This window comes from Anarrhichthys ocellatus, unplaced genomic scaffold (genome assembly GCF_004355925.1).
Source record: "Anarrhichthys ocellatus isolate YVR2014 unplaced genomic scaffold, GSC_Weel_1.0 scaffold27, whole genome shotgun sequence".
Taxonomy (NCBI): domain Eukaryota; kingdom Metazoa; phylum Chordata; class Actinopteri; order Perciformes; family Anarhichadidae; genus Anarrhichthys; species Anarrhichthys ocellatus.
In genome coordinates, this window is record NW_022280057.1 from 4,760,722 (window position 1) to 4,774,976 (window position 14,255).

The 14,255-nt window shown below is 40.4% G+C and overlaps 1 protein-coding gene across 2 annotated transcripts in view; it reads left to right on the forward strand.

The window, feature by feature from the left end:
- Positions 1–14,255, forward strand: part of pcdh11 (protocadherin 11) — a 123,668-nt gene that overhangs the window by 38,855 nt on the left and 70,558 nt on the right. For both annotated transcript variants that reach the window (XM_031862749.1, XM_031862750.1), the window contains exon 4: positions 14,063–14,122. In XM_031862749.1, the coding sequence (XP_031718609.1) occupies positions 14,063–14,122 (60 nt within the window). The remainder of the gene's footprint in view (positions 1–14,062; positions 14,123–14,255) is intronic.

The following is a 14,255-nucleotide window of genomic DNA, read 5'->3' on the forward strand; positions in this document are numbered from 1 at the left end:
CAGGCGAATAACAATTTAAGTATTCCAATACGGAGTCTTACTTTTCCCCTGTAGTGTGATTATGGCGTACATGTTGTATGAATAGCAATAATAAGCACATAGCTAATCGCACTGAGCACCGTGGCTCATATTAAGCTGTTAAGAATGAGACAACAGTGATAAACGTCGGTTAGTTTTGTCTCGACCATATCACGAAACAGTGCGATAAGAAAAGCCAAACCGCACTTCCATTCAAGCGTTTCAAAAAGTAAAGTGCAGGTTTTGGATGAACTCTTTGTATGCTGCCTGCACAGACAACAGCTTGACAGTTGGTTTCAAAGAACGTCTCAGCACCTAAAGGGAGGTGTGCAAGGAAGGAGAGAGAACAACAAAAGTGGTTCAGTCATGCACATCATATCGTTCTTGTTTTTATTAATCCCTACTGTACATCTCCTTAGCACTTAAAACAGACTTTAGCTAGCACCCTCTAACTCACATCAAAGTCAACACTTGTTTGTTCTGTCATCCTTTAGAAATAGACATTTGCCCAAACAACTGACAGTCATGCTTCTTATTATGCAAATAGGCAGGTTGGAGTGTGTGTTGCTCTCAGCGTAGGGAAGCACTGGTTTCACATCAGATTACAGGGGGAGGAAAAGTGATGTAGTGGGTGAATGACATTATCGCTTCCAAAATTTGATTTCCACAGTTCCTGCTGACCTAAAAACTGAAATGATGTAATTTGAAGTAGTTGACCCTCTGTCAGTTTAAACCCCTGAAATCTGACTACCTGGGCTCCAATACAACTCATTTAAACCAGCTAAAAGATTGCATCTGAATGATATTGGACCAGGCGTTTCTAATCTACTCACGTTCGCTGATAAACACTGTATGTATTGTTTTGGGCACTGTCTAAACCGTTTACCTTTTCATTTTACTAGATACTGCATAAGGTGAAATGTTCATGTAATTGAACCCGATGTGTCGCCTCACATTTCTATAATAGCTGATTTGAATCATATCCCTTCAGTTTGGTGCACATGTCGCATTAAAACTTAATTAACTCGCCATCCACCACGTAGAGGTGGATGGCGAGGGATGCGAGTCGAATGTCGATAACGCACAGCGGGGAGAGCTTTGCAGAGCATGGCGTGCTCTAAAATCACACTAATTTAAATAATTGACATTATACATGCTATGTTGAATAAATAATTAAATAAATAAATAACACCTACGGATCATAGCTGGGTTTCTCATTAGAAGGCAAGCTGTGCAACTTCATGCTCAGGAATGACAGTCAAGTGAAGCAATTGCAATAATTACAGCAGCAAGAAAGAGTGTGCGTGCGCGTCGGGAGGGGTGGGGGCTTAACGGAAGGCAATGAGGAGGGAGGCGCTGACTGTCTACAGGTGCCTCTGATTAAGGGTAATCTGGGCAGCCCTCCCCTTTCTTGTCTCTGCAATGAGCCCTGTTGCCTCTGGGTGCCTCGAGCTCCGTGGCTGCCTGGTGTAATGAGCTCCAGAGCAACTCAGTGGCTGGCCCGCAGGACAGTCCCTACAGAGCCATAATGAGTACTCCGGTGTACCAATTCGTGCTCCCCACCAAGGGCACCCCCAAGACCGGTTCCCCTCAGACGTGGGTGGGTACGGCTTGTTTCGGCAAACCTCCCATAGCTCCACGCTCCACTCCAACTCCCTTTTCCGCGGTAACGGCATCCCCTCTGGGTTCAGTGTGATGTCCCTGCGTGTGTGGTAGGAGGGATGGCCTGCAGCCCAGGCTTGGCATCAATCACTTTACATGGAGAGTGAGGCAAGAGGCGGCGATAGGGATTGAGCTGCAGCAAAGATAGAGGGGAGGCACGGGACGCTGGGATGGAGTGCCGGATGAAAAGTGAGGACAGCTGAAGTAGCCGGGGATGGAAAAAGGTAAATGATGGTGGAGGAATGGAGAGGGTGAGCTAACTGACAGATGGAATAAGTGTGAGAGAGGCAATTGTATGAGAGAGAGAAAGAGAGAGAGAGAGAGAGATAGGAGTATGTGGGTATAATGAGGTCTATGGAGGAGAGAGGGTAATGAGAGAGTCAGAGTCCAAGGTGAGGAAAGATAGCGGGAGAGAGAGATACAGAGAGAGATACAGAGAGAGAGAGAGAGCGAGAGAGAGAGCAAGAGAGAGACTCTTTTGCCAAACAGCGGTCCCTCTGTTGGTGCTGGGTTGGATCTGCATGTTTAAGAAACTGCACTGCTGTGCTTTTTTCTGTCTTAAACAACCAGGACGTGGGTGAGAGGATCGACGGGCCTGACCACAGAGCAGAGCTTTGAAGCTGCCTCACGCTGAGAGAAACTCTATTGGATTTAGACAGACTGCCGTTCAAAAGGAAGAAAAAAAGAGAATGAAAGACAAAAAGAATTGGAAAACAGAAATAAAGACAGAAAATAAAATCGAATCTAAATAATTGATATATACGGCAAATATAAGATATCATTTTTAATGATAATCTTGACATGCTCCATACGTGTGCTTTTGCTTGTGTATGTTTATTTCTGTTTGGAAGATTAGCATTACAATTAACATTTTCCACAAGGCTGTATGCAGATAGCAATCTGGCAATCACAAAAATAGTATAGCATTCATTAGGATTATTCACCATCATTAATTGTGGTCGTGAACAAATGTTCAGGGTTAGAAATGATTCCATCTGTTTCTAGCATCGGTCGTCTTTTGCATTAGAAAGGGAAAACATAAAGCAGTCGTCTTCAGTCGTATGTTTATCCGCGTTTTGCATTTGTGGATGCGTCTCTCTGTGTGAACGCCTGCGCATGTGTGTGTTCTTAGACTCTTGTGAAGTCCAGGAGTAAAAAGGCACTCATCACCTTTCATCTGTGCTGCATTTATTCTACAGTAGCACTGCGGCAGCTGTTGCAGCCATATTTGTTGTCATTTTTTAACCCCCCAAAGAGTTGTAAACTTGATATTTTGAAACTAAAAGCCTGTGCTTCTTCAATGGCAGCCAGTCAGACCACTGTTGCACCTTCTGGCATCTGAGAATATGTTTATATTTTCTGAAGAAATACACTTGGGGATGGAGTGAGAGTGCAATATTACAACCTGATACACAATAGATACAGTAAAATGAGAGTTTTTGCACTACAATAGCTGCATCTTTATCAGAGGATTAGCGTGGTGCGTAGGATTGGACAGTGTGTCTTATTTTAATTGCTGTGTATTTCAAATCACTTCCCAATGCTCTTCTTCTTGAATAGAACCTCTGTGGGCCCAAAAACTGTCTTTTCAGGAAATGGTTCCATCTGGGAATAAGGATTACACTACTACTGTTATTAGTATTGTTATTATTTTGTATTATTATTGTTGTTTTTATTATCTTGAGAGGGATTAAGGATTTGTCTCAACCAGCGAGTGTTGCCCTGCAAAACACAAGTACAGCACCGTGTCACAGCGTCTTTTGTTCAGATCATGAATATATATAAAAAACATTAAATCCTGAAAAGGAGATGTTTTACATCCCCTGAACAAGGGCAATGTGCTCTTTTAATAACAGCATGTCACATAATCGAGTTTTAAAAAAGAATGATGTTTGCAGCAGAGTTCAGCACCCGTTCCAGAAACAGTTTTCGAAAGACGATATTGAAATTACAAAACTGCGTTAGGGCTCAAATGATCTACTTCTGTGATATATGAGTTGACAGATGAATACATTCAGGAAGTTGCAAGCTGGTTATCAAAAAGCTTTCTTACATTTTGCTTCCACTATCATCCTCTTTTTATTTTATGAAACATCAGCACCTTTTATCCTATTGTTACTTGTGATAAAGGACACAGAATGCCGAACACCGGCCCGTATCTCACAGAAAAGAGGAATATGTATAAATGTTAACAGCTCAATAAGTATGCAGTATTATATTGAGGACGTAAAACTTCTAAAATGTCCACAACATTGGTATAATTCCATGTTTTCACATGAGTCCCTTGGCTTCAGGGCAAAATAAACAGAGAGGACACCATAACAAAGCACTGCCCACAGCCACAATTGACCTTTGGGGTTCTGATCCCTTAATGTGTTTCTCTGTGTTGGTGCTGATAAAGCCTCCCTTTGCCGCTGTCCAAATCTATAAAGCTTGTTCCAAAGATGCTGGTAATGCGGAGTGAGAGACACAAATATCCGCCCCATTCTATGGTCATAACCTCTGCCTCTGCCATCGATAGCTATAATAGGTGTTTAGAAGGCCTTGTATTCTCCTCCGTTTGATAGTTCGGCATGTCATTCAGAGAACAAGGTTTGTGTTGAGGGGGCGGGGCGGAAGCCAGACAGTAATTTTTTAGTGAGGTCCGCTGAGGTCTGAACTGCAGAATGAGAACACCTATTCAAAACCAATCTCTTTTAAATTTGTAACACCCTAGATTTGCATAATTCATGTATGTCCACCTGAAACAGAAAAAGAAATAGATTTGCAATTCCATTCGTGATCATAACACTCCAGTTATTATGTTAGAAGCACATGTGGGACTTGAAGGCGCAGCATGAAGGGCTACTGCTTACAGATTGATCCCTGTGCAACACCAGTTATTGACCATGTCTTTACGACATTTTTTTCATCCTTAATAACGACAGTTTACTTCTCAAGAATTCAGACGTATTGCAGTTAGACCATGCTGATGTCTAAAACACTACTTTTTAATCAAAAAATGTTGTTCTATATTGAATCCAAGAGAAGCCACTAACCCTGTTAATATTTTTGTTTTAAACCGATATATATAATTCAACATTTGACAGCTGTCTTTGGTACCCCTAGTGGAATTTATAAAAATCATTAACAGACAGCTACAGCTATTTGTGTTCATGACAATCTATGAATGCTTAAAAAAAAATAAAATACTGTAGCCTATGTGGTGGCATCAGTTTAGTATTAGTATTTTTATCATGGATCTGCAGAGCATACCATTCTTGTTAAAGGATTATGGTCATGAATTTGTATTATCTGTTTGTGTGTGTGTGTGTACTGTTTAATTGTGTAGTCATTGCTTTAAAAAACAAGACGGAAGCTGTTCTTTTATGTCAATGATATACTTTGTATGAGTTAAATGTTTATCACTACTGACAAAATGGTACTGGTACTGGGAATGTTTAGTCTTGGTTGGGTAATACATGGTTGGTAATTCCTCAGTTTAAATGACTGGTATGAACTATTATGTATTAGATATCAATGTCTAGCTGTGGAATGAATGAAAGAGGATATTTTTGTGTGGAAAATAAATTTAAAAGTGAGGGTGATATTATGTCAAAACTAGACGAGTATTCACAAAAGCATTGGAGCGAGTACCCGTCACCAAAAAGGAGGATCACGTGGTTAGTGCTTATTCAATATGACATTGTAAAGTGGAATTTCTAAAGCTACGTAGGCAATGCTACAGTTTGTAATGTTGAGGTGTTTGTTATTGAATTGAAAAATGTGATGATTTATGAATTTTCTTTTTTGTTGATTTATTTGATTCGTACTTAAATATGATGTTTGTAATCATATTGTTTTTCAAAGCAAAGGCTATCAATCTAGAACACTGAACAATATAGATATACAATACAAACGGTATCTATCTTACCCAGATTACTTGTCTTAAATATGACTTCTTTGCATCTAGGGCTGGGCTATAAGGCCAAAATCTTCGATCACTATAAAGGTCATTTCATTTCTCGATAACGATATGTATCACAATATAGCATGTTTTCTAAAACTACATGAAATAACTACAGGGTTTTGATTACTCTTGTGTGAATTCAATACTTGACAAAGGACAAATAGTGATTATTTTCTCATTTAATTAAGCACTTTAGTGCAAAAAAACCCAACAGATTTTCTGATTAACAATTTATCAGGATATCTCTATATGATTTCATCACGGTATGATGCCATTGAATGACAATAAATAGTTATAGCCCAGCCCTAATTGCATTCTTTTATCCAGGAAGAGCACTGGGATTCATAATATTAGCTACCTACTGTCTTACCCCCTGCCTTTCGCACTGGGCTTCAGCAGCCTGCTGCTGCTTGGACAGAAAAACCCTCCACTGAGGTTTAACGCAACCAATGAGATTATTTCTGCTTGCATAGCAGCTCTGTCTCTGAAAAATGTTTGTGTCGCTTAAACCCCAATCTGCCTACATGTCCTGGTTCATGTGTGGCCGTGACTCCCCAGACTTGGGGTTTGTTCAAGGCATACTGCCTGCTAGTAGTGTGGAACACATGCCTGGCACAACCAGTGCCATGGGGGGACTGGATCACAGCTGGTTTGATTGGGGCTCTGGCCTTAATCGCCCACGTCTCTGCCATCAGAGCTCAAGGAGCAGTCACACACATGTTAACTGTGCCCATACAAGGGAAACTGATTGCAGCCTTCCAGATTCATTCCCAATCAAATACTGGTGTTGCTTTGTGAGATGGGTATCAATGTCTAACGAGAAAGCTTGGGCGAAGCACTCCACAAGCTACTTCAAGTCCCAATTCTCATGCAGACGAAGGAAGGGGTCTATTTTGGGACTGCCGATTGTTGGGTTCGGAATGGTAGGTAGGAGTCTATGCGTTAGAGATAAATATGTCTACTCCTGTGGAAATGCATTAACCATGCATCATTTAATCCTAAACACTTTTGCAAAGGGCCGCAACATAAAAAAAAAAAGAGGTTGTGAAAGGTCGACGTCGAGCAGCTCTGCAGAGAGGAGAGCAGACTGCTCATCAAAACAGAGCGGCTTCTCCGGAATTTGACAAACAGAAGATGATCAGCATACGTTTGCCAAATGTGCTGCAAGCATTCTTTTGTTCCTCCAATGCACTGTTTTGTATCATCTAAATCAAAAGCCACTGAGGTATTTATCATTCCTAACTCCTTTTCTCCAAAAGGCCTGCTGAGGACAATGGATTTGCGAATGCATAACACACGCACTGCGTAATTTGACTTTATGAGATGGCATTTATTTTCATTTATCAAAATAAAGTTTTGCCTGACCGTGAGAAGCAGTCAATAACAATGTACAGCTAATGTAATTTTGAACACACTTAATGCACTGCTCACCCGACTAGAGAGAGAACGGCAGTAGTAAATTGGTTGACTGTTGCTGATAAGCTGAACAGCAAAGCGGCATCCAAGCATTCGAATGAGGGCATTAACGGTTCTTTAAAACAGGAATAATGAAGTGATGAACGACTGAGTGTTGTGTTGTCTCTTGCTCTTGAGAGGAAGGTCTGCCAATGGAGGAAAATGGTGACAAGATTGACTTCTAAAGGATATCAGCAGAGAAGTAGGAGGTCATCAGAACTTAGCGAATATGATAATTGCGAACCAAAAAAAGAAAAAAGAAAAAAAGCTCAGCCTCATTTCAGGATAATTGTGTCTTTATATAAAAAAAAAAGCAGCTTCACACACACTCCTGCATGCACACACAGATATATTCAGTCATGCACAAACACTCACATACAAATGCGTACAGACACGCAGACCTCTCTTAATCTTTCCGACACACACACACACACACACGTGCTTGCGCACAAAATACACAAACAAGCTCAAATGCAGTGCACAATCACAAAACAAATGTCCCCACAAAGTAGATGAGCTCCACTCTGTGTCGAATTGAAAGCATCTGCAAAGCCAGTTTCTCTCGGCCGCGGAGGCGTGCATCAGCCGGCAGAAGCGCCTGCTCGGTGTCCCAGGGTGGCTCGCGTAACACTTGGCCTGCTCCCTAGCCACTGCCTGGATCAGAGAGGCCCACTGCTATCATCTAGGCGCTGGCAGCAGAGAGGCTAGGCTTAGAATGACAAATTGGTTAGAGGGAGTGAGTGACGAGAGCAGGCCAAGAAATATACTTTGAAGAGAGAAATGCATTCCGGGTTGTGACAAGCATGCCACATTATATGGTCAAGTGTACAAGTCTGACTCCCTCCATGTGGATTGATCCAGATCCCAAAGATACTTAAATGAGGCAAGGCTTTCTCATCAAGACAATGCCAGAATATTTATCTTAGAATGTCACCCAAAATATTACTGGATTAGAGAACTTTTCAGCACATCGTCTCTCTTCTCGTGGCCTCAATTTGTATCAAACTGCCGCTCCTCTCCAAACTATCTGAGCGATGACGATTTTGTTTGCCTCTTAGGTCATATTTTTTGCACCGACATTAGTGTAATATTTCTAAACATGTAATTACAACTTAATCCAAGGAGACTTCTCCCCTTATAAACCAGGAAATGTACGCAACTCACTCAAGATAATTACAGAAAGAATCAACAAAAAAGTGTTTTTGTTTTATTTTTATAATACCATGCTAATATGATTCTAATTGATTCATTATTGATTTAGAGTGTGTTACTTGGTTGACTATTTCAACAAACTAAAAATTTCCAAATGTTTTCTCCATCATGATCTGCCAGCAAATAATGCTGTCTGTTTACAGTTTGGCAGAGACTTGTGGAATGAAACATTCTTGGAAAGCAATGCTATGTTTAATAAATGATGTTTTTTGTTGTGTATTGAAGTAGAGCTTGATGTTCAGTAAGAGCGCATACACGGTGTAGACCTGTGGCTCCTGTTGGAGGTCAAATATATTTAAAAAAATCAAGTCGCCTCCTCTCTCACCTGAAGGCCACGCACTGTAGCTGAAAGCATCGAGTCGAAATATAAAAGCTTGAAACTAAAAAAAGAATAGAAACTGTGTGACCTGATTTTTAAAAAAGACATCATATGCTCAGAACTGGTACACAAACCTTTGTTGAGCCACTGCATGTATTGTGGTACACAACAATTCTATCGCTTAATTTAAAACCGTATCAGCCTGTGACTTTTCTGTAGGTGTCAGGTTTCTGAAAACTCAATGTTCTAATGAAATGTCATAGCAGTTGTAAAGGCAGTAAAAACAATATGAAGCTTCCCTGGCACATTCTAGATTATCATAAACCCACATGGTATGAAATCCGGTTCTAGTTAATCCACAGCAATATTGCACTTATCAAAACAATCCATGGCACAAAAGACTGAAGACTAAATCTCCAATGAACGAGGACTGGTGATCGAGTGAATAGTGACCGACTGAGTCATGTTGGAGATGTATTGAAAAAATGAATCCAAAGTGGCCTTGAAAGCTTAAATTTGATTTGAGTGTACATACTAATGAATGAATACCAACCACTATACTAAATATTTCATCATACCACATTTTGCCTATTGGAATGATTTACAAGAACGTGTTCCTGCTGTGTTAAGAGTGAGTTTGTTCTAAACACAGCTGCTTTCTAGGTTGCAATTACATTGTTTTTCTGCAGGCTTGTTGGCACCTTGGTCAAAGGCAAGCTCCTGTGTGCTTCTAGGACTCTCTCTCATGTAAATTAGAGCCTCTTTCCTTGCCAAAGCAATCATGACATTGCACTAGTGCAATGCTAGGTCTGCAAATAAGCCATGTCAGAAGCACACACACACACAAGACACCGGATGTAACCCTCTTGAATTCTCCCTTTGAGCAAACTGCAGAGCCGCACCAGTTGGCATCTCCAGAATTTGGTTTGAAGTTGATGAGTATTTTACTTTTGTTGTCAAATTGCTTTGCAAATGAGGCTCACCCTGGCACAATTTCAAAGAGCTTGTGCTATATGTGCAGCTTCCTTCAGGCACTCGTTTCTGAACCTCCATGCTGTATGCATATGCACAGTACTGCACTAAGCTCACATTGAAGAATAGATAAACATGCCGAGCAGGGACGGAGATGGAAGGCAGTGTGCTTATGTCTAGTTAGCCTGTCTGTATGTTGTCTCTGTGTGCCTCAGCTTGACTGACATGGTCTATCTAATAACATGGCAGGTAGACAGTATGAAAGCCTTGTAGGTTTTTACCCATTAAAATGATATTCAATCATTTTTTGATGGGGATTTCTTTTGCCCCGAAACCACGCCTTGTAATGATTCAAGGTTCGAGTGCCATTCACATTGAAATATTGTGTTGCTTGAAGCCACATCAAAATAATTGTTTTGATATGTCCCGTTTTTTTTGTCTTGGCAATGACATTAATAGGAGGTGATCGTACAATGAGGATGAAGAACATTTTTGAGGTTTGTTGACTATATTTGAGCCACGTAATCCCCTGGCTCGCAGTTATAGGGTTTCAGTCTGGGCATCACGGAAAAGGCATTGCTTTGCGATACAAGTGGTGCACATATTGCGTGCCCCTTTGATTGCATGTCCAAGTCAGCCGCTAAATAATAATAATGCAGGGATTGAAACACTGCAAAATAGCCCAAGGCTCTGAAATTGCTAATGAACAGCAGCATGGTGCAGTTGGGGGTACAGTGGGGGGGTTGAGGCATCTGAATACTTCCTGTTTCAAAGACAAATAATCTATGGTCGCTTTCTTTTATACTCAAAACATCTTTGTCATTGCGTCAAATGGGGGAAAACATTAAATCCAATATGGACTCAGATGGCTATAAAGGACTGTATGAAAACAAGTTTGGGCTAAAATATAAACGCATCTTGTTCTCCTTAGACGTTATCAACGTGCTAATCAAACTTCAACACAAGACAGCTTTATCTTGCATAGCACTTGTGTTTTACGCATGGTACACTCTCTTCTTTCACTCCCTGTCAAGAGGTTTTCACACATTGCAGAGAACCATCAAGCAAAGGGAAATCCATGGAGAGGGACAGAGACAGAAGGCAAGAAAAAGAGAATATATTTGGTGCTGTGTGCTGCAGATCAAAAACATGGCAGTCACATGATCAAAGGCATTTGATAATCCTTGAACTATATTGCTCCTTTAATCCTAGTGAGAGAACTATATTTTATTGGGGGTGGGGTTGGGGGGGGACAATGTCAGGGTGGCAACAGAGTAAGAAAAGCAGTAACTAGCTGCTGGAAACGCAGTTTACTAAATGTAGCTTGGCACTTTTGATGTAGCCGGGGAAGACGACTTAAAATACGAATAAAGCCTCCTTGTGTGTGTGGAGAATGGAGGCTGAGCTGATGGAGCTAGAAACACAAATGTGCCACAAGTCCCTGTCCACTCAGCACTGAATAGTGCTCTTGTTTTTTTCAGGGGACTTGTAAGGGATGTTGGCTTGTTGAGTGTGACCAGACTACTATATACTACATCTGGCACATAGAAACAGAAAGGAAGTTACGCAAGCTTTGGTCTAATATTCCTTTTGAGCGAGCTTGAGTTGGATAGTTCTGTTATACCAAAGGGTTCACCTACATATGTTTATAAATGAACCAAGACTGCTAATTTATAGGTTAGGTTAGTTGTAGGGTAAGAATAACGCTAAAGGATAAAAAAAAAAACTTGCTAAATCAGCATGTATCCAAGAAATCAGACAAAGAAACATCATGTTTCAGTTATCTTTCCGTTTCCTCAGAAAATAAATGTTGCTGTGCATCATAGCCTTGTGCTCTCTGGGCCTCATCAAATTACAATAACCACCTCAAGTGCTTTGAAAAGACTAAAACATCAATATATGGTGTAATCCAAGACCCTCGATTGCAAGGCTTGTCAATAATGTTTGGCTATCAGATGCAAAATGTTCCAGACCAAAGGTGAGTTGAAAAATGTTTTTTCCTTCCATTCCTATTCATGACTTGTCTCCTGATGACATGAGTATCATCGCATTTGTGTTTCCTGTAAAAACATGGACTGTGAGTTATTGCTCACAAAGCTGGCTGCTCTCCTCCGCATTGATAAAAAATGAATGATTACCAATTACTTTTTACATGTGTGTGTTACACTGGAGCTGTGTGACAAAAGAATATGGCCTAAATGAAAAGTGATGTTTTGCTCTGCTCAAAGAATAAAATGAGATTGTAATGGGGGGGAATCAGTAAAAAATAAAACACTGATTACAGCCTGGGGAGACCTTGCTATGTGATTGTGTTTGTGTCCAAGAAAGGGAAAAGGATTTAGATTATCTGTGGTTGGCATCACGCTTAAACAGGCTCCTTTTGTTACATGAACTAAAGCACTGCACTGAATCCAAGCAGCAACACATTATATTTGTATCTGTAAATATTGCTTCTTCCACGTCATTTGTGCTTTCACATTGAAGTGGTTGACGAAGATGAAATAGAAACCCTATTGTTTGCTTCAAATTTATACAGACATAAAATAAATCCTGACATTTGCTGCTTAGCAATGTTGTCTTCTGATTTCTGACACTGATTACATATTTCTTTCTTATAGATTTAGGGATCTTTGATTAACGATGGCCAAAGCCCCATTTACTATATAATGAAATAAAGTGATATTTTTATAGAGGTACTCTGTGATTGTATATGTTGTTCGTATGTATACCCTGTGCTCCACCCCCATGTTTTTTGTTGTGTAAGTATAGCATCCACTTGTAAACCTCTCAGTACTACATTCAGCACTTTAACGCTGTAGTGCAGGAGGCAGAGCCTCTACCACCAGGGTGTGCACAGGTGTACTGTATGTATACAGTGATCGGGATGTGATTTGTTTGTTTCTACACCTGCCATTCCAGCTGAACCGTGCAAGCGCTGATGAAGGTCCTTTAGACAAAAAGCAAAAAATAAGGCATTCTCTGCATGGATTAAAGTGTGCAGATATCTATTCTACCTGTTTGACGCTGATTACATAAACGATTTAAACCTTTTCCATTTTTTTAGTAGCACATCAGACCATTCTAGAGTGAGTGGGAGTTATATGGCGAACTGGAAATGTTTTGTGCTTCTATCTCCAGTATTGTTAAGATTGATTGTTAATAGTGGTACAGGGCATAATCGTCTCCATATTGTAAAAGCTGGAGTTCAGGTCATTGGAATGTCCTCAGTTTTTTATTCATCTCCATTTAAATATGCAATATAAAAGATAGAAGTCACAATGAGACTGCTTGGAATCAAGGTCATTCTGTTTCCCCCACTGTAAATCAAACCATCCTCACACATGCAACACACTCAAAAGCAAATTCCATCTATTGCTCTCATCCCCAAAGAAAATAACTCATGTTTATTTGTCACATCAATTAAGATATCATGGTCATATAGACTACTCAATCTGTTGGGAAAATTTTGTCTACTAATTCCATCATCCCAGCAAGGCCCATTTATTCATTTATATTTAATGACGCAGTGTTTATGCTGCAGTGAAAGCTTGGCTGTTTTTTTAATTTTTTTTTACTCTCTGAGTTGCCTCGGCCAGAGAGGTGTTCTCCTTCTATGTTGCAATGAAATATAGATGTTAAGAGTCTGGAGAGTTGAGTGTGTCATGTGTCCCGGTGATACCATAAGGCAGCCATTAATAGTGTCAGGGAGCATCAGACATACCACAGGCACATAATTGGATATGAGGGCATAACTGAAAGCACCTGCTTGAAATCAACAGGGCCTTCCCAGGAGGCAGGCCCTTGGTAGATTCTCAAAAAGGTTTGCAGAGCCCATCCACATCCCTGCTGGGTTTGCCTCGCTCATTTCTCTTTTCTTTTCTAACGGAGGTCAGCTCAAGATGGCTTCTTGTTTTCTCTTTTTTTTATGATGGCATTGTGAGTATGCAAATACTTTAAATCTTTGCATAATCACAAGCAGCGGGGCCATCTGTTGTTGGCTTGTTGACTTACCTTGCGTCAGCTTTTTAATGGTGTTTTCTTGTATCCGAGTGATGTATTGGTGTATTAACAATGTGATAATCATTTAACCTCAAAAAATGAGCTCAGGCATGTATGCAAAATTCTGAGCATATGTTCAGTGAAATCTTCTGACAAAGAAGGATTTAAAATCTTCGTGGAGGCACGGAAGGAGGGGGAAACTGGAAAACAAAACAAAATACATCACTATACCCACTCACATGGTGGACGCTAAGATGATATTGTCAAGATAAAGATTTAAAATACAACTGTCAACAAAAGCTGTGGTTTTGGATTAGTGGGCTGCAAAGATTGCGAGTCGCTTCACCCCTCTAAAATATATTGCAAAAATGCTAATGGTAAGGACTGGGGAATAAGCTGCAACTTCTGTCACTGGCGATTTGCAGGGAGATGCCCTCCACAGAAAACATGTCCCTGATAATGTGTTTTTCTTGTAGAACCTGATCCAGACACCGGAGAAGTCTTTCAACTCACCGCCCCCCATTTGTCCTCATAAGGTAAGCTCCAGTTTGCTTTCAGACAGGGGACAAACAACATTATGTAAAGTAACAATTATTTCAAGCATTTAATGTTATTTAATGTCTTATTAGCTTTTGTTTGTGTGCCTACTCACATGTCACATTTGTAAAT